At 41.0% G+C, this 21,218-nt stretch overlaps 3 protein-coding genes across 3 annotated transcripts; 2 read left to right on the top strand and 1 right to left on the bottom strand.

The window, feature by feature from the left end:
* Positions 1 to 1,221: 1,221 nt before the first annotated feature.
* On the bottom strand, positions 1,222 to 6,206 carry slc25a17l (solute carrier family 25 member 17-like). Its single transcript, XM_084744029.1, has 9 exons — positions 5,850 to 6,206; positions 5,654 to 5,714; positions 4,642 to 4,708; positions 4,055 to 4,209; positions 3,735 to 3,851; positions 3,482 to 3,627; positions 2,659 to 2,754; positions 1,811 to 1,893; positions 1,222 to 1,721 (listed from the first exon to the last, which is right to left on the bottom strand). Exons 1-9 carry the CDS (start codon positions 5,922 to 5,924, stop codon positions 1,574 to 1,576), a joined length of 948 nt encoding a protein of 315 aa, XP_084600155.1. The 5' UTR covers positions 5,925 to 6,206; the 3' UTR covers positions 1,222 to 1,573.
* A 2,032-nt stretch (positions 6,207 to 8,238) lies between these two features.
* Positions 8,239 to 11,976, top strand: anks4b (ankyrin repeat and sterile alpha motif domain containing 4B). The gene is made up of 2 exons (XM_084744010.1): positions 8,239 to 8,510; positions 10,556 to 11,976. Exons 1-2 carry the CDS (start codon positions 8,350 to 8,352, stop codon positions 11,688 to 11,690), a joined length of 1,296 nt encoding a protein of 431 aa, XP_084600136.1. The 5' UTR covers positions 8,239 to 8,349; the 3' UTR covers positions 11,691 to 11,976.
* Positions 11,977 to 13,383: 1,407 nt separating this feature from the next.
* Positions 13,384 to 21,141, top strand: LOC146309551 (kelch-like protein 24). The gene is made up of 12 exons (XM_084744742.1): positions 13,384 to 13,498; positions 13,861 to 14,151; positions 16,047 to 16,181; positions 16,265 to 16,456; positions 17,022 to 17,165; positions 18,194 to 18,380; positions 18,727 to 18,873; positions 19,012 to 19,140; positions 19,495 to 19,671; positions 19,764 to 19,910; positions 20,023 to 20,188; positions 20,286 to 21,141. The coding sequence occupies exons 2-12, from the start codon at positions 13,882 to 13,884 to the stop codon at positions 20,440 to 20,442; spliced, it is 1,851 nt and encodes a 616-aa protein (XP_084600868.1). The 5' UTR covers positions 13,384 to 13,498; positions 13,861 to 13,881; the 3' UTR covers positions 20,443 to 21,141.
* The last annotated feature ends 77 nt before the right edge of the window (positions 21,142 to 21,218 follow it).

Here is a 21,218-nt window from a genome sequence, read left to right as displayed (position 1 = left end):
ATCTGGCAGGAATTTCACGAGGTTTCTGTCAAACTCAGTCAAATTCACAGTTAAAACGTCGGACTGAATGTGTGACGAACGGTCCAGTGGCTTAACTAGATCATCATCATTTGCAGAAAACCCCTAATGTTTAGGGGAAAAAGTTTGACATTTTGGGAAATAAGCTTATTTGCTTTCTTGCAGAGATTCCAATGAGAAAATTGATGTCACTCTCCTTCTGTAATTTACTAGTTAAAATGAAGCTGGAGCAGCCGGTTCATTTGGCTTAGCACAAAGACTGAAACAGCTAGCCTGGTCCTGTCCAAAGGCGACAAACCCCGCCAACACACACCTCTAAAGCTTACTAAGATTATTATATCAGATTATTTTGGGAAATCATGATCAGTCAGCATCTGTGACGGTATGGGAGTGTATTTGCACCCACAACATCATGAAAGGTTTTGGAGCAACATATGTTGCAATCTGGGTGATGTCTTACAGGAATGTCCCAGCTTATTTCAGCAAGACAAAGCCAAGACACATTCTTCAGATAGTAGACTGACCTGCCTGCAGTCCAGACCTGTCTCCCACTGAAAATGTGTTGTGCATTTTGAAGTGTGGAAAACAACATCCTCACCCCAGTCTGTTTAGCACCTGAAGTCATATATCAAGCAAGAATGTGAAAGAATGTTGCTTTTGAGACTTTAACAATTAGTTTTCCAACACTTACTGAGTGTTTTTAAAGGAAAAAGTGATGTAACACCGTGGTAAATATGTTCCTGTCCCAACTTTTTTTTGGAACATGTTGCAGACATCAAAAAACAATAGAGCCAAGCTAACCATTTCCCTTGCTTCCAGTCTTTGTGCTAAGTTAGCCAGCTGCTAGTGGTCGCTTCATATTTCACTCTTCTCATCTAGTTGGCTAGCTATCAATAACACTCTCTTCCCTACATGTTAAACCTTTTCCTTTACAGAATTATGTGATGTTTGTCTATCTAGTTATCAATTCTCAGCTGATGTTTCTTTAAATTTCATGGGGAGATACGATTTTAATCGTAGGCAGGTCAATCTCTTTACAAAGTGGTGACACTGGTCTTTTCCCAGCACAAATGAAAGCACTCTCATTTACATTTTGTCCCAAGAGGGCCATTTCATTCAGACTGGAGCCACTTCAGCTCTGCATTCAACAAAACTAAACATATCAGACAAATTTGTGGACTAAACGTGCTCACAAAAACTTACTTGGGTTATGTGGCTCTAATTTGCTTCACATTAACACGAAGACTCAAACTGTGTTCAGCTCATGTCACCTGGAACCATTGACAGAGATTCACCAGCAAAGAAAATTAAGGTCAGTCAGCACAAATGGAAACAGTTAAAGGTCAAGAAAGACGTGGAGTTGTAAGTATTACACCAAGCTCTGGTTATGGTGTATGTTTTGGGCAAGCGTAGGAATCTGTGGCCCTAAAGGCACCAATCCAATCTCATGTATGACTGAAGCAATTCTTGGCATTAACGTATGATTGGTAGGCACTGACTTAACCTACTGACGACCGGTGTATTAAAACAGTACTGTGTTCAAGTAAGTGTGCGTTCAGTGCTTCAGTTTCTTGTTCATGCCCATGACTTTGAAGGTAGCAGCAGTGATTTTCTCGTACACAACAAACATGAGAGCAGCTGTCAGTACTGTCTGTAGCAGTTTGGCCTCCAGGCCTTTGTACAAACCTAGAACACCATACCTCCTGTAAGAAAAGGAACAGATGTATATTAGAGACCGGCTGCATAACATCTTTACTGGTGTTTTTGTGTTTATGTTTGTAGATGCACTCACTTAATTCTTTCCATGAGAAGCGAGACGATGCTTGAGATGCTTCCAATCACGCCGCCCTTTCCATCACTTCTGTACTGGCCGAACTGATGAGAGGACATAAAGCAGATTATCTTTATTCATCAAAAGTTTCTCAAGCTCCTAAACAATGTTCTGTACAGATTTGTTTATTTTTATATAGACGTGCCAAAACTGTTTCAAGTTTGTTTTTTTTCCAATGAAGTCACACTGATTAAAAATGCTTTATTCTTCTCTTGCCATCAAACACTGCAATGTATGTGATGTGAATAAAAAATATGGATGGTAAAATACTCATATACATATTTTTGTCATTATCAACTAATTGCAGAAAAAAAACCCAAAAGCAGGTATTGTCCGCTTGCCTTTGGCGAGGAAAATTACATGTTGGGCTGGTAAACGTAGTAAAATAGAACTATTAATATTATTTTTCATACAAAAAAGGGCAAAAATGTTGTTTTCAAATATGGAGATTTCCTGTTTTTCTCGATTTATATCATATTTAACCAAATATGTTTGATTCTGGTCCAACAAAAAACATCACTTTAGACGTCGAAAAACTGTGATGATGTGATGTGATTTTGAAATGTGAAATGTGAAATGTGATTTTCTGATGTTATATAGACACTGCAGCCCAAGATTAAACATGAGTTGACTCTAGTCTTTGTTGTTATGTGATAAGCACCAATAAATAAGCCATTTCATACAGAAGCATGTAAAAACTGACTGCAGGCGACTTGGAACAGAGGATTAAGGTTTATCAGGGTTTGGCTGCACGGGGAATTTCAGAAGGATCAATTCATTGTTGTTTTCATTTTTTATAACATATTTACCCTCAGAATGGCCTGAACTGTCTGAAGAGGATATGTTGCGGTGGTAGCAATGGCCTTGGCAATGGCTCCGATGACAAAGATCTCTGCTGAGGATATCTGTGGTAGGAGACAAAAGATTTAACCCCCTCATACTCAGTGTTTTCACAAATGGTTAGTCTACAAGATGACATCAGAACATTGCCATTATTAGGTGTGGCTATCATTTTAAAAATGACGACAGAACCAGCACCAATATCCTTTCAGTGAAACCAATACCAATGAAATACTTCATTCGATATCTTTTTTCAAAGGTTCCTTTTTATGAACAACATTTTTGGCTGGGAGCAAAAAACATATAAACAGTTATTTTTTCTAGGTCTGGGCACCAAAAGTACTGACTGCAGGTATTGTTTCACTTGAGAAGTTTTGATACTACTTGGCACTGGGTTATTACCATCAGTGTCTTAAAAGGTATTTAGTACCAATACTGAGCCTCCTGGTCATTACTAACTAGCTATTCTGGTTAATAGCGGACGAGTTGCAGATGCATGAAAGAAGGTGAAACCGTCTGCTCATTAAAAGAGACGCTGTGGGTATTTATGCTGCAACTTCAGTGGCTGCTTAAATCCGACAGAATCAAATCGATGTAGATTAATGTTATGTTCTTCTACACATCTAAAAAGTCTCACACACAGTTCATACTGTGACGTTGTTTGAAAAATCCTGACTTCCATCACAGCTGCTGAAAACAAACAGATGATTCATCCCAGTCAAAAAGGAGACAAGGCTGACTCATTACTGTAGCTTTTAATAATGCAACAATGTCTTTCTTGTGTCCTCATACCTTCCTCCCTCCTTTCCCTGCCTTCCTCTTCATGGCCTCGTAAAACATGAACTGCACAGCCGGGTTGAGGACGAGGAGGAGAGAGGGCAGAGTGCTGCTCCACAGAGTTCCCACTCCCTCATTGGCTATGATCTGTGAGAAAGCATCTGAGAGGAAAAAAACCCAAACACAGAAGGGATTTGTAAATGTGCAGCAACAAAAAAAAAAACATATCTCAACTGCTAAACGATAATGCAGATATATAATCACACACCAAATATGCCCCTGTACTGGGTCTGCTGAAGGTCTTCATTTCTGAACTTCACCCCCTGCAGCTTCAGTCGAGTGTTGACCACCCACATGGGAGTGGTCAGGATCACGTTCACCACGCCTGCACGAAAAAAAACACATTGTTAGCTTCTTGTAAACTGCAGGTTTTTGAGTTTTGGACTGCTTGTTGGACAGATACGACCCTGGGAATCTTCACCATTACCAACCAAAACATAACTTAAGTTTGTTAAATGAAAACTCCACAATGCACCTTTAAGTCCTCCAGTCTTTGGTTGTCATTAGTTTTATCGTATGTGCGTTTACCTGATACGATCCCCATGAGCAGGTCCTTCCCGGGTCTGGACTTGCCTGGACCGGATGCTGCCAGCTTCTTCAGTGTGTTGAAGGTGTAGAAGTAGACAAAGTTGGAGCAGCAGAGGCTGGAGATGACTGGTAACCAACCTCTGTACAGAGACAGACTGGGAGAAGTGGTGGAGAGTCAGTTAGTTTATTTTTAGAAGATGTAAAAAAAAACAGGAAATATACACATTTGAGACACAGGAACCAAAGAAGTTTTGGTATTTAAAAAAAAAGAGTTAAGGGATTTACTGATGGGTCTTTTTAATCTTTTCATTCTTTTGATTTATATTTATTCATATTGACATTATGTGATGTAGTCCTTTTATCCATTTCATTCCTTTTATTTATTTATGTTGACAAAGCAACATTGCGGGATATCATCTGTGCATCTTTTCCTCTTTATTCCTATTTATTTTTGTTGATTTTTTTTTTTCTTATTTTCATTATTCTTCTCTCTTTTACTGTTCTTATTTTTACTATGTCTTAGTGTCTTTTGCTTTGCTTTTGGTGTTGTTGTAACACAGCAATCTCTGTGAAAGTACTATACTTACAAGCCTTCCTCCTTTGCGATCTCAGCCAGGATGACAGGAGTAGACTTAGACTTTCGCTTCTCATCCACTGAAAAATAAACACAAAAACAGCAAAATTCAGAACTACGTGAACACCGAAGGGCAACTCTACCAAGATAAGTGAAATGGTTGTGAGGAGTGCTGCTCAGCCTCAACAGTCAGATAAGAATGTTTTCTGTGGCTCTGGAGAAGCTTTAAGAAAGTCTGAATGAAAAATCCAGGTGATGCCATTCGACCTCTACCCAACTACACCTGCTAACTGAATCACCGTGCAGAAAGAAGCCTGCATCAGCTCAAGGATGATCGGTTTCAGCTCAGCCAAGGCTGATGCAATGAATGTTAACATCACATGCCGAGTAGAGGCATGCTTATAAAAAAAAAAAAAAACAGTTCCAACAATGAAACTTCTCACAACAAGATCTGTGGATTAGCTTAAATAACCGGGTCATGATTTTGAAATAGAGACATTACTGTTGAGTTTTTCAAATGCATTTTGTTGGAGCTTTTAGTCCCACAAGCCGAGTGCCATCCAGTTCCATTAGATTAGAGAGAGGGCAGACATCTCTACAGCTAAAACAGAATAAATAAAAACAGAAGACAATGATTTGCAAATACTTTTGTACTGTGTTCCCAAACTTACAGACTGTTGTAAAAAGAAATTGTGATATTACACATTGGTAAAAATGCCCCTGCCACAACTTTTTAGGAACATGTTGCAGACATCAAATTCAGAACAAGTGTATATTTACAAAAAACAATAAAGTTAATCCGCTTGAACATTAAATATCTTGTCTTTAATGATGTACTCAACTCAATATTAATCAATAAGGGTTGAAGATCATTGCATTCTGTTTTACACAGTGTCCCAACTTTTTGAAACGGGTTTGTAGTTACTCCATAATGAATGAAGCCTAGTCACTAAAGTCGTTTAACTCTGTTTAGTGTTGTTGCTATCAGGTGACCTCTGGTCAAGATGATAAGACCTTCAACTCACCCTGCAGTCTGCTTTTGGCTGTGTCCAAAGGGAAGAAGACGGTCATGGCTGTCACACTCCCCTAAAACACAATGCATTGCAATGACACCGACAATTAAAAAACACAAAACAAAATGTCAAAATGTTCTCCCACTGCCCCACATGCAGCTAGCTAAAGTTAGGAGATCTCTTGTAAGTGAACTTTATCCCAGCTCACCGTTGCACCTGCCACAGCATGGACCAGAGTCTCGTAAGACAGAAGGCCGACAGTCGAGCCACTGTTGCCGGACATCTCTGCAGCGTCTCCGGCTCTGTCAGAACGCACGCACCAAACACCGGGATGTAACCGCGGAGGAACCCGAGGGGAGATAGCTACTGGTCGGTCCGGTTTTTCTAGCTGCGCGGAACTGTTTGGAGAATTAGACCAACATTGGCGGCTACGACTTCATGGTATTTACAGGCTCAAACGTGTCCAGATAGAGAAAGAAGACTGTCGAGAAACGTTTCCTCCCTTCTGGCCCCATTCATTGGTCGAGCCGGATTAACAACTTCTTCTTCTTCGTCTTCTTTTCCGACTATTCCTTGTTTTTGGTCGTGTCTAGAAGGGAACCCCATAGCTGTGATCTCGCGATTTTAACACAAACCATGAACTTTCACTTACCCTAAGCACGTGTTTTCTGCCCCTGAAAGTACCCTAATATTAACTGAATTATATTAATTATTGTTGTCACGTTATAAAACATAACTAGTGATTGCCAGAAGGGAAAACAACTCGTACAAATCTCGCGAGAGTTTCTCAAATCAAGGGTTCCCTTCTAGGCACGCCCCCGCCCCCTGTTTTTTTCTTCTTCGTCTTTTTCGTATTGGAGTTTAGCAAGTCAAAAAGATGCATCACAACCACCTACTGGATGGTCGTGTTAGAGGGGAACCCTTGTTTCTTCATTGTGCATTTTATACAAATCAGTTATGTTTGATGATGTGAAAACGCTGTGGATAAATTCTGAGTTGATTTGGGGACGGAAAACATTATTAGAGTGAGGCAAAGATTATGATTTCGGTTTAAAATAATCAGAGATCTTCGCGGGTCTGGGGTTCCCTTCAGTCCTTTTATGGACTGGAGAGTGAAGCAGTGGAAGCATGAGAACCATATATTTCTCTCTCTCTCTCTCTCTCTCTCTCTCTCTCTCTCTGTCTCTCTTTCTTTTAACTATTATTGTATTGTACAGTATTCCAGTACAATTTGGAGGTGAATACTTTACTTTTTAATCCACTACATTTATTTGATAGCAAATCAATCCAACATTGAAAAAGAAAAAAAAAAGTATTTTTAAAAAGTAAAATAACAAGTATGTTAATTTACAAATTATTTTATTTTACAGGGAAGAACCTTTATGAAATACTCAACATATTGGGGCATAAAAGGCTGGATGGGCTGGTTAATTAGTTAATTATCAAAAAATGTTCAGCAACTGTTTGGATAACAGATTAATTGTTTAAGCAGTTTTTCACGTAAAATGGCAAACATTTAATGGTTTCAGCCCCTCAGATGTGTACTTGCTGCATATCTTTATCTTAAATTCCTGTAATCTTAATAATTTTGAGGTCTAGGCTGTTGTAATGGCAATCTGTCACAACTGTCTCATGTTTTACAAGGCAAACAATAAATGAAGTGATTAGAAACTAATTAATCCATGGTGAAAATATTAATTACTTTCATCCTATATTTTAAAAATGCTAATTAGTAACCAATTAATATCAAACACAACTTAAATATTAATTGATATGTCATAATACTATAATAATTAAAAAATATATATCCCTCAGAGGGGCCATCTGCTTTGAGTACTTCTACTTTTGATTACATTTTCCAGATACTAAACTCTTTTAGTCTTTTTTAACAGAGCGGTATGTATTGTACTTACAACATAAACAAAACTTATCACACCATGGATATGGCTGGAGTATTTTTTAAAATTAGGCTGATAAAAATCAGATCAATATTTTTCTCATTTAGACACTATTTTTAGTTAGTTAGTTAGTTGGTAGGGCAACACCATACAGATTTTGGGGGAGAAGAACTTAACTATTCAAGTATTCTAGAGGTAGATATTGTCATTTTTGAGCTGGAATGGAAAAAATAGACCTCTTCAATTTGACTTATGCATTGCTTTTGCACCAATATGACTATAGAAAGGTACTTTGTTTTGTTTTGCTTTCCTGCCTCACATCACTCCATCAGGAGCACTGTAATTTAAACTACTCTAAACACATTTTCTGTGCTGTAAATTCTTGTTATATACAGGACAGCCAATATGTTAATATCAATCTCATCATCCTTCCTCTCCCTTTCGTTTCCTCATTTCCTTTCTATGAATCAGCAATTAAAAATGTGGGTAAAGCAATAATCTTTTAAACTGTTTAGAAGTAGAGTAAAGAAAAAGTGCTATAAATTAGGAGAGTGCCTCAATTTTTTCCTTATAACACTGGAACAAATAAGTCATGGTCTTGAGCAGTAATTCTGTTCCAGAAAACTGTGCAGCTGACAGCAGTGAACTGGACTTTGCTTTTGTTTTATGGCTCTGAAGCTGCTGATATGTGACGCCCAGTGATCTCTTTGTTTGCTCGGGTCTGCATTCACGTCTGTCCGTGGGTCCGTCAGGAGTAGAGGGGGAAAGAAAGTGACAGATTTGTTTCAACCTTTTCTGATCTTTTAAGAGATGTCTAGGTACCACAAAGCAGCGATTGATGGATACTTGGACCTCTTGAAGGAGGCCACGAGGAAGGACCTGAACACTCCGGATGAGGATGGCATGACTCCCACCTTACTGGCTGCTTTCCACGGACATGTCGATGCTCTTCAGCTCATATGCAGCAGAGAGTAAGAACAATACACTCCTCTCTATCGCCTGTGCTTCATCTCACACATAAGCAACACCCAGATACTGAAATAACTTGTGGTCATAGCAAGCTTTATCTCATGGTTGTTACTTTAGTGCTCTGAAGTTTACTGACATGTTTTGAGAAAGCTTGACAGATCAGCCTGACTATATTGTTGCATTAAAACATACAGATATACATTTTAATGCAAATTCTAATGTGTATAATTAAGGGGGTAGAATTGGGTGGGGATGGTAGGATACATCCCTGGCAATAATTTCAATCAAAGAATTTAAATATAACCACTCTGCCGATGTCTAATCAATATTACTTAATGACATTCTGTATTGTGACAAAGCACCTTCATAGAAGCAAAATTGTGCCTTTTCTAGGCTTGAAACTGCATGTTCCCCTCAGTGTGCCTCCTAGAGGTTTGATCCACTGCCTATAGCTACAGGCCTCTTCTTTTTTTTTCTGCCACCGTATTAAGAGACTAGCGATAAATCTTATGAGTTGTTCAGACTACCAGGGGGAAGACAGAAATATAAACAAATCATGTTTGACAAACAAATTGCAATTTACTCCCATACATGTTATAATCTTAGTCAGCAGTCCTCTGGCAGCAGCATAACATCTCTCTGTCTCTCCTCACACTGTGCACCTCAGGCAGGAAACCAGTGTTGGGCAAGTTGCTGAAATTTAGCAATTAGTTACAGTTACTATTTTGTGATTTGTTACAGTTACTAGTTATTTAATAATAAATGTAAGCAATTATTTACAAGGAAAATTAACTTTTGCATTACTCAATTCTCTTCCTAATGCACACATAGCTATAATACTGTAGTGTGGTTGTATTGTTTTATTTATTTTAGCTACATTATTTTATTGTAGCTGTATTCATTTATTGCAGCTATATTAGTGATGTTATTTTATTGCAGCTATAATGTAGTAAACTGACTCATGAACCCCACCATCCTTGCTGCAACTGGGACAAGTTTATTATCCTCACCAACCATAGCATGAAACACTCACCCTTGTGCATAATGCTCTAAAACTGGGCCAAAATCATCAGTAACACCATAAATAGTGTTTAGTGAACAAAGGTTAAAATTTTGTTCAATTAATTTTATTGCAGAAATATAATGTGTTTCATGCATTTTCATACTGAGCTTCAGTTATTTAGGACTTCTTCTGGGTCATGACAACACCTGCTGGTGCTCACATGTTGTTCACTCTAATATAATGAGCTAAACTTTATTCCTCTCTTTAGACTGCTCTCTCCCATGAGCTGAGCCAAATGTTCAATCAGCCAAAAGCATCCTCTAAAACAAAAGAGGCCTTTATCTCTCCCCACCACCCCCACCTTCATGTCTCATTCAACACAACAAAAGACAGGCTAGAATCTAGCACAGCATTCTTACTGAAACATGAGGTTCAGAATAGATTTTTGGAAGATACTCAGCAGGGCGTAACGTTCTTCTCACCTACGTGGCAAAACTAACCGGAGCATTTCCACTTTTGTCATTACCAGCACGAGCAGGTATTTATGACAAGTTGTTGCAGGAATAAAGCAATCAAGACTTTTATGGCTGTGACAAAGAGGCGCAGCACTGGAGGACTTTAAATCTTAATAGTTTACCAATTATCTTCAGCCCAGTTTGGTATTATTTCGTTAAATGTTGTAAGAATGAATTTTATATGAAAGATTTTATTTTATTAGGCCTCCCTGACATTTAAAGGAATAATCTGTCATTGTGAGAAATTGAGTTATTTGTTTTCTTACGGAGAGTTAGATGAGAAGACTGATAATGCAACTCGGCTTCACGCCACAGTGTGTAATAGACCTGCAGTCCACCGTGACAGTATTACGTTTTGCCTCGCCTAGGTGTGAAAACAACATGCATTCTCATATGTGTTATCACACATATGCAACATCCAGTTAGACTTTCAAAATAAAGCTTGCTGAGAAACATTGGGCTTTCTTTCCATTACAAACAATGAGAGAACTATGAAGCTTTAATCATATCTTTCTTTTGTGTCACACAGAGGAGACCCCAATAGGAGTGACATCTGGGGAAACACACCACTGCATCATGCTGCAGCCAACGGCCACATGCACATCCTCAGCTTTCTGGTCAACTTCGGTGCCAACCTCTTTGCACTGGACAATGAATTCCACACAGCTATGGACGTTGCTGCTTCTCGCGACCGCATGGACTGTGTGCGCTTCCTGGACGCCGCTGCCTCACAGCAGACCAACCGAAATGCCAAGAAGGTCGCCAATCTAAAGAAGGAAGCCGTCAAAGAAGCAGAGAAACGTGTGAAACTCTGTGAGAAGGTGAAAAAGAAACACCAGAGCAAGATGGATAAAATGCAGCGTGGAGCAAGCAGTACTGGTTCTGTTTCAGAGGCCAGTGTCGTATCAGCATTGTCAGATGGCACCATGAGTGGCGTCAATGAGCAGTTCTCCAAGCTTATTGCTGCTGATACATCTGGCTCCCTTACAGCCAGGGTTAAAGGCACACTCCAAAAGAGGCTCGGAAAGAAAGATAAAGGCACGCTGCAGAGATCAGGAGGGGATGGGAATGTGATTTTCCTCAAACAGGATGGTGGAACATCTGAGAAGCCAGAGTTCATGGACGTCTTCAGTGAGCAGGATGAGGGCATGTTAGATGAAGAAGGAACGGCAGGCTTCGAAGATGATGACGACAGTGAAGAATCAGGCCAAGTTAAACAGTCCATCTTCAACCGACCCGGCCTCGGAGGTCTGATCTTCATGAAGAAGATGGGTGTGGAATCAGAGGACATCCCCACTGGGAACAACCAAAGTCTTGGCTACCTTGTTCAGAATGAGTTGTCTGAGATGGATGAAGACCTGGCTGGCTTCGAGGAGAGTGGTGACGCCGACCTGCCCTGGGACCAGGAAGATCTGGGACTGGATGATGATGTAGATGAGGAGACCTCTCCTTTAGATGCGTTCTTGTCTTCCATCTCTTTGCCAGAGTTTGCCCTTGCATTCAGCAAAGAGCATCTGGACCTGGAGGCACTAATGCTTTGCTCTGATGAAGACCTGAAAGGCATTCGCATCCAGCTGGGACCCAGGAAGAAGATCTTGGAAGCTGTCGCTCGCAGAAAGAATGCGCTGGAGTCTCCTGGTATCATGAAGGACAGTAACTTGTGAGCTAAAAAAAACATGGACAGCGATTTGTAATCTTGTTTAAAACTTACTGTAAAAATTAGTCTGTATCTTGATGATTCAGCAAACTATGTCCTCAACAACAATTCCCACAATCAACCTTATTTTGTCTTGAGATGGAATAACAATGTGTAATGCTCTGTTTAACCAGTATAATCCATGATATAACTAATTACAGCATGGCAGAAGTGTCAGAACAACAGTCGCCAATAATCTGGTTGAAAAAAACAAGAAAATGATAATCAGGATGATTTTTTTAAAGAAAGAACATGGCCATCAACTTGATCTTAACATCTGCAATATCAGTGAAAAAACAAAGTGTTTTCCATAAAATTTGTGTTTGTTTCTCTCCATAAATTTTGACTGTTGACAATATAATTGTCAAATAAAGAAATGTATGCAAAATAAGGTCTCCAAGCTCAGCTGTCAATCATGATGTGAAACTTCCTTTTTACAACATCAAATTAAAAGCAAAGTTATGAAAATTAACACCTGAACATACATCAGTATGATTACTTAAAATGACAGAAACTATCTTGGGGAAACAATATTTGATGCGTACTTTGACGTTTTGGTTTGCAAAGTGTCCCATCTACTAACACAGAGGAGGTGGCGTTTAAGACCTATATTGCAGCCAGCCACCAGGGGACGATTCAGATTTTTGTGTCAGATGTTTATTTTTTTTTTAAAGTCACTTCCTTAGTCTTATTTATAATCACATATTTAGAGGGCAGGTGCCAGATTCAGTCCATAAACAGGTTATTGCAACAGGAAATTACATTTGGGACAAGTGGGACATTATATCTGACCTCAAGACCAGTCCAACCCGGGAAGAAAAAGGTATGTGTGTTTCTGTCAGAGCCTGATGCTTGTTGGATATACCCGCTGGGTACGTTCACCATCTCTCCCCAGCTCCTCAGCCAGCACAGTAGCTTATGATGATGATAGTAGTGAATCATAAAATATAACAATTTCAAGGTGCTTCAGAGTAAAACATAACCAGTTACATATCTGCATGGCTTTTAGGGTTCATTGTATTACTGTTTGCTTTGGAGGCGTCCTGTCGTCTTCAATTATTCCACGCTTTCATGCTTTCATTTCTCGAATCTCTGTCTCCTTGCCTGAAGCTCCGCTGTCATACTGCCACCACTTGTTCTACTGGCGCACCTGATTCTTAAAGGTGATGAGAGGTGAGTTTCTGATTGGTTTATTGCATGTTCGGGCTAAACTCGCCATGAATTAATCAGGACACTTGGGCACACCTAATAGATGCATCCCGCCAGGCGCTGCTGGTGCAAGGGGCGGGACAGGCCGGAAAAAGTGGATTTTGACACACCTTGAATAAATTAACTCCATTGTGCCTCACGCTTTCCACTTGCGCTGTACATCGCCGCAAGATAGAGCCCAATGTCTCTATAGTAAAGCGCAGAAAGTGAAAATGTGAACAGCTATGACGTTCCCAATATCTGTCCGCAATTCTTTCACAAGACCAAAATAAATGAGAGCACGTTTTAGGATGTAAATCACATAGAGAGCAACTTACATCTACGCCTCTCTTAAACTTTTGCAATAAACGCACGAACATTTAAGTTTGGAGCATATAATGCTCTGCTTTCAGGTTCCTTGAAACGAACCCGGAAGTACCGGGAGGCGACGTATCTTGAACCGTGCCATAGAGGTGGGCGGAGCCTCCAGTGAGAGGCGTTAAATGTTGCTCATTATCGAGTGTGGCGCTGGACTGTGTATGTGGGGGAGCGTGTTTGCACCGCAGCGGTCACGATTATGTCCAACAGGTAATATGTGTCACTGTTACAGCTGCCGGACGGTTACTCTCACCTGTCTGTACGTGGTCTGTGCTCACCTGAAAAACCACTGTGTAGTTTGTGTCGGTAAAAAAAAAAAAAAAAAAACTGCTCGTCTGCGCCGCCAAGCTGCTTCATGAGAGCAGCTAAGCCTCATTAGTGAGCTAATAGACAATCTCTGCTCGTCTCTCCTTCAGCGACTTTTACATGTTTCTCTCCTAAATTAAAGCTTGTCGGAGATAATTTCCTGAGAGCCAATCTGACCTGTTTATTCTCAAATCACTGTTGTTGTCTGCAGGGAGTATCAGTCGTCCTAACTATCTTGTCTTGTTTTGCCTCCACTAACCTCCCAGGCTTGCCTAGCACCCTGAGACATGGCTGAAATAGTTGCCGTCAACGCCGGGTTGCCTATGAACGTCACCTTCCCGGTGCAGGAGGACGCCAGCGCCGCTGCAGCCGCTCCTCCGACGCCTCTGAGCAGCGAGGATTACCTGTTTGTGGAGGCCAGGCACCCCAACACTGTCCTGCAGGGCCTCAACAGCCTGCGGCTCAACAACGCCTTCTGTGATGTGACCCTGTGCTGTGGAGGACAGGAGTTCCCCTGTCACCGCATTGTGCTGGCCTCCTTCAGCTCCTACTTCCAGGTAAACCTCAGTTATTATGACACTGACATGCACACCCAGTTCAGTTCACACCTGCCAATAAGGCTGGGCAACATATCAATATTATATCAATATCCTGATGAGACTAGATATTGACTTAAATTTTGAATATTGTTATCTATATCTGCAGTTATTTCCAGAGACTGGGTCATGACCCTCAGGTGGGTCACACATTACAGTTACTCAAGTAGTAGTCTGTACTTTTACTCGTACTTAAGTGTGCATTAAGCTAAACTACTTAGTTACTTTTAAAATCATGATTGAGAACTGAGTACAATTTTAATTAATATCCAAACATTTCATCTGCATTTTTGCAGCCAATAAGATTATCTAACCGCAAGCAGGCCCATGAAAACCAAGATATATGGGTGAAAAACTAAACACCGCAGCAGCACAGGTTTGGAATAAGGATGACAGTCATTAATCATTAATCGAACAGTTGCCAGTGAGAATTTAAGCAATTAAAAATGTATTCATGGATCATCAATAGTCTAGGAATGGCAGTCATTGCACCTCATTTGATATAAATATTAAAAAACACTCTCACATTCAAAAGTGACTCCCGCACTGTAGATAATGAGTTGGAGCCATAGACTTTATAGGTTGAAGCCCTGTTTAAAATTCAGTCAGTGAGTTATTTCCCCCCCGCTCCCTCCTCCCCTGACTCGAAGCTCAGGCAAGTTGCAGAGAAACTGAAGCCTGACGAGCGCAACATTATACTTTGACACTGACAAACAACAACTAGTCCTCCACTGTACTGCTGACCAGCTGTTTATAACTGTTGGTTGTCTGTCAATGTAAAGTAAACCCAATTATCCTGAAAACAGAACATGCTGCCTGTACTGTTGTTGTCAGAGAAAAAAACATTTCAGTTTAACATGTTTCTTTAACCTCTGATGACATATAATGGAGATTTTATGTTTTTGTTCAGTAAATATATCAGATGTGTACAGCATTTTTAGAGTAAAAGTAGCCAGCCATGACCTCAGTATGTGCAAGAAATTGGCATGAATTGTCTTTGGCAATGAATGTTTGAACTATGTGTGCCCAATTGTAAATGAAAAACAAAGCAGCAGTCCTTTTTTTATGAAACAAAAATATTAAAATAATCAATAAACCCTGTAATATCACATCATTTATCACAGTCTGGTATGGTATCAAGACATTTTTTATTTGGGATATTTGATATGTAGTTTCATCCTTACTAAACCCACAGCCAAAGTCATATGAACAGCTGGTAAAAAGTGAAAACATGCAGCGATAGTTGTGGCTTTAGAGGAATTTACAATTGATGTTTCCTGAGTCCCGCCCCTTTTTACTCTGAGCTTCAATAACAGTTGAGCAAGCTTGGTACGTCGCTCTGCTTTCTCCTTTCCTGATTCCTGTAAAGATGTGCTTTGTGCTCGACTCGTCCATGTTAAAAAGAAAACTAAATTTTGACAACAGTTCAAAGATATTGCTAGTGGAACTGTAAAACCAACATTCACGTCTTAAGTTAACTGATCTTAGCAAAATGCTAGCTGTTTTACATCACTCATTAGCTAACTAACTTGTGTTTTGCTAACCTTAGTTATCTAGCATTTTGCAGACATCAACTAACTCATGATGTGAACCGTTATGCTGCTTTTACAGGAAAAGGAGAAGGTTGACTGAGGTACCATGTTTGCTAAACTATTATTAGAGCACCGATCAAAACGGGCCGAAACTTAGGAATGCATTTATAAGAAGTTAACAAGTTACATGTGGTCATAGGCTTTGAGAGTCCATGGGAAGTGCTTGAATTTTACTCTTAAACAGCTGTATGAACCCTGATGTTTTATAAGCTACAAAGTTATGTGAGCAGTTATGAATTGTGTGTCCTTTCATCTCCTCCTCAGGCGATGTTTTCCACCGACCTGATTGAATCCAAACAGGAGCGGGTTGCCATCAATGGAGTAGAGCCTCAGATGATTGGCATGCTGGTGAGCTACGCCTACACATCTGAGGTCTACATCTCCAAAGCAAACGTGCAGGTAAAGTTTCCCGCCTTTTCTTCTCCACTGCCGCCCGTCCCTAAGGAAGCACGTGTGTTGAAAATGAATTTGATGTTTTGCAGGCTCTGCTGGCAGCAGCCAATCTGCTGGACGTGATGGCCGTTCGAGAGGCCTGTTGTCGTTTTATGGAGCGTCAGATGGATGAGATGAACTGTGTGGGGATTCACTGCTTCGCCGAGGCCCATTCTTGTAAGGTGCTGGAGAAACGCAGCATGGACTACATCCTCGAGCACTTCAACACTGTTCATCAGCAGGTGAGTGGCTGATGGAGCCATATTATTATAGTACAACTGATGTGTTTGCAGTGGTGGTCAAATGCAATATTACAGATAGATAGATACTAATGGAAAATCTTATATCACAGTGTTGTAACATGATAGGAAACTAGACCAGAAAGTCTGTGGCATAATAATGGTCCATGACGACATAATGCAACCATAACCATTCCCACGTGTCTAATTGTATTTATCAGTATAACATAAACAAAAAAAATCCTAAAATTGTGTTTTTAAAGTGAACATAAAAAAGAACTGTGTCCAGTTTTCTTTGGTTAAATGAAAGAAATCATCGTTAACATCGTGGTCAAATGAGTACAATGCTGTCATCAGTGTTTCACCACAGTAATTGAACTTGGCAGTGTTGTGGGTTTCACGTGTCAAAGGGGCTTAAAAAGATAATCTCACCTGCTTGGCAGCAGTTAAACTGATGACTGCAGATGATTAACTCGTATGGATGGTCTGTTTGGAAAGCAGGCTGAGTAGGTTATCATTCACACTTCATTCTTTTGACGTCTCTCTTATTTATTTATTTACCCACCAGGAGGAGTTCCTGTCTCTGTGTGTGGACAAACTGACAGAAATCCTCGCCAGTGACTTTCTCAATGTGCCTAAAGAGGAGATGGTGTTCGAGGCGGCCATGTTGTGGTTGAATAAATGTCCCTCTCGCAAACAGAGCTTTGAAAAGGTCAGTTTACACGAGCCCAGGTAGCTGCACGCAGTTCTCCATCATACACGTTTGAGGTAGACAGTGACGTGTAAAAGAGTCCTAAACTCTGCAGCTGTTAGTCTTTAAAACAGCCATAAATCAAAGATTACATGCCTCCACTGGCACACTACTACTACCAGATTACCAGACAGTGCAGCCTCCATGTAAAAGGACCCCTCTCTCACCTCCTGTAGCACCCCCAACCCCATCCCATCTCTGCACTGTTTGTCTTTTTTTTTTTAGTTTTTCTGCATATCTTCTCTTCTTGGATGAATGTTCTCGTGGTTGAGATGACAACGTTTCTTGCCACAGATGATTCAACTCAACTCCGCAGACACTGTGCAGAATATTATTCTACAAACTACTTTTCAAAAAGGAGCTTTTCTGATATTTACCTATTGAAATGGCATGACTAATTTTAATGTAGGCCTACTGTCTGTGTTTGTGCAGCTGTAGGGGGAAAGTGTATAAATTAGAAAACGTCACTCAGATTGCAGATCTGTGCTAGGCAACCCAAAGAGAATATTTGGATGTAAACCATATGTATCCACCAATATTTGGATTAGTAACTGTAATTGAATTATAGATATATTTCTCTCAGTAACTGTAACAGATTACAAATACATTTACTATGAACTGTGGGTAATTCCCTCAGCCAAAGCCTGAAGAAATGTGGTCTTACACAGAGTGCAGAAAGGGCTCAAAAAGTCAGCGCGCAGTCATGCACTTAATGTTTTGATAGTGGGAGAGCCTTAAACCCTCAAGGACTTAACATGAACAAGCCTCAAATCTGCGAAGCCAAGAGAGTGACTTTCCAACAAGAAATGATAATAAACAGTCACAATCTGAACCACTTTTGGCTTTCCCCCAAACCTCTGGGCCTGTTCAGGCAGTAATCCATCTGTGGCTGCAACTGGTATTCAGAGTCTCCTGATTTTATTTACATTGGACACTTGAGGTGCAATGGCAGTACATCAGATTTCTCCCCCTCCTTTGTTTTCCTAAAGGTCCTTGAGCACATCCGGCTGCCTCTCATCAGCCCGTACTACCTCCACGATGTGATCGAGTCTCAGGATGTGGTGAAGGAGAACCAGGGCTGCCAGAGGCTCATCTCCGAGGCCAAGGACTACCTGCTTCTGAAGGACCGCCGTGGAGAGCTCTACTGCCCCAGAGCGAGGCCACGCAGGTCCACAGGTGAAACAAACAGACGGACAGCCAATCACATGCACTTTCTTTTCCCCTATCTTTGTCACCTTGGCGTGTGTTTACTTTTTTGCTTTAACTGTTTTTTTCTTTTGTTGCAATCAAAAAATGTGAGAAGGTGATTCTTCTTAATGGTCGGACAAAACAACATTTGAGTTCACCTGAGCTTTGAGAAATTGTGATATAAAATACGATTAATTGATTAATGGAGGAACTAATCAACAGAATAATCTGTAAGGCCGTACACACCACTACGCCGTGTATCTATCCAAAGGCCAGCGTGCCTCGGCTCACTCCTCCTCTTGTTCTTCTACTCCTGTTGCCACGGCAACAACAGGGACAGCTGAAGTGATAGTGACAGTTGGCGGGGAGGATGACAAGGTGGTGCTGCGCAGCGTCGAGAGCTTCGATCCCGTGACAAATCAGTGGAAGAATCTGGCCTGCTTGCCCTTCGCTGTGAGCAAACACGGGCTTGTGGTGTCGGGTGAGGAAACCCTGAGATTCAGATTCAAACTTCCATATTGTGTCTCATCTGAAATGAGCAACAGCCAAGCTTCGATGTGTTGCGCGTCACAAGTGACATTTTTCTTTCCCTCCTCCTCCTCCTCCTCTGTCTCTGCAGACTCCACGCTGTATTTGGCAGGAGGAGAGTTTCCTGACGGCTCGGCCAGCAGGGAGATGTGGCGCTATGACCCCTGCTTTGACTCCTGGATCGAGATGGCTCCAATGAATGTAGCTCGCTCTGAATTAGGTGAGGCAGTCTCGGTGTGACGACCACACCCTCTGTCATGAACTGACAACACACAAAACACTTCATTTTGCCTTCCACTATCTGCTAGGGCTCACAGTCAGCCCATTTTTGTTTTATTTCTAGTTTTTTCATACCGCTTTGAGCCACCCCTTCACAAGCATTTGAAAGAAAAACTCAGTTCTTTAGAGAATCGCTGCTATCACTTGTTTGTTGTAGGGAAATCACTAAAGTAGCCAAAAAAATCAAATTAAAAATGTCTTTTCCTTTTTTTTTTTTTTTTTTTTTTTTTTTTAAATAAAGGAAACAATTAGCTGTTCATTGAAGAGACATGTCTAATTATATTTCTGTTCATAGGCCTGGTGATGCTGGACGGCTTCGTGTATGCAGTGGGCGGGTGGGAGGGCCGCTCTCGTTTGGACTCGGTGGAGTGTTACAACCCTCACACTAACTCGTGGCAGTTTACGGAGTCTGTCAAGATGGCTGTCACAAGTCCTGCTGTGGTGGCCCTGGACGGACTGCTCTATGTTACTGGTAGGAAAACACAGGACACCCACAAACACAAGGGATTTCCTTGAAGATTATTGAAAATATTTTGACTTATTTTTTTCCTTGTTTCTCGGTAGGTGGTGCCGTTCTAGAGGACGGCGATGGGACAGACCTTGCTCAGGTGTACAACCCTAAAACATCTGTGTGGACAGAGGTTGCCCCCATGCAGATCGCTCGCTCTGGTTCAGCTGCCTGTACGCTCAAAGGAAAGCTGTATGTTATAGGTATATATCATACTTCACAGCACTCAGGACTGAACAAATGACCAGCGGCCTCTCGACAAAATCAAGCGAGGTAATTCACACTGAATGTTACATCTCGTGTTTGTTCTCACAGGTGGATGGCACGCCTCGACAGAAAACACAGATAAGGTCGAATGTTACAATCCCAAAACCAACCAGTGGACCATGTGTGCCCCGATGAAAGAGCGACGCTACCGGCCTGGTGCTGCCGTGGTGGATGGAAAGATCTACGTCCTGGGAGGAGAGGAAGGCTGGGACAGGTGAGGGGCTAATCTGCTTTTCCAGGATCCTGGGAACCATTTTAGGAAGTATGCCCGACTAACACTTTTTTAATGCCGTTTTCCCATTTACGTGCAGATATCATGACACTATTGAGATGTACTGTGACGAGACGGACACGTGGGAGATCGTCGGGGAGATGCCCACCAGTCGCAGCTGGCTCAGCTGTGTGTCTCTCCAGCTGAGGAAGGACATCCACATGAACAGCTGTCCCGGGACGCCAAATGACAACTAAGCGAGGGTGTCAGCGGGGAGAAAAGTTTTCGTGGTTGTTATCGGCACCCTCATTGGGAGACGGCGCACTACAAAGCTCAGAGCTGCAGACAACAGCGAACTGAGAGGAGATGCCTGGGTTTGACACGGCGCTGTTTGAGCTGTTTTTAAGTCCCAACTGCTTGTGGACAGGGCGTCACTCACTTGGGGGCCCTTCTTTTGGTGTGGTGACAAAGGAAACGTCGTACATGAATCTCAAGTGATGGACTGGCAGACGACTCAGTCAGCAGTCTAAACTCACTCTCTGTACGATGTGAACATGTTTAGGGTCCCGTTTTAATGTCCAAGCACCTCAAATCTGTGAAGATTTTGCCAGATAACATAGTGTATTTTTGTATCATTATGATGTGATGTATTTATTGAGGTGTGAGTAGCTGTGAGGAAGATCTTAAATTTAAAAAAGGTTAAACATTTCGGTTTCTTAAAAGATGCTCTATGGGCCAAAGAACCACATTGTGAATATTTTTGGAGGTTAACTGTGAAAAAGATGTCTATATGTGAGCAGTGTTTTTGTATTTAAACTTTGTAAGTTCTGAATGATTGTCTTTACTACCTGTAACATGTTTGAGTATATTTTTGTAATGTTGTGTGCGTTCTGCATTTTAGTGAATTTTAAATGGAGTTAGGTTCTAATAAAAGATGTTTAATTCTTTAATGTAAATGCTGGTGTGTTTTATCTCATATCAAAAAATACATAACCCACGGATAACTAGATAAATAGGAATAATTCCTTTTTAT

This window comes from Lutjanus erythropterus, chromosome 19 (assembly GCF_056507025.1).
Source record: "Lutjanus erythropterus isolate fLutEry1 chromosome 19, fLutEry1.hap2, whole genome shotgun sequence".
In the NCBI taxonomy this organism is placed as follows: Eukaryota; Metazoa; Chordata; class Actinopteri; order Lutjaniformes; family Lutjanidae; genus Lutjanus; species Lutjanus erythropterus.
This window is presented reverse-complemented; position numbering and strand designations above follow the sequence as displayed.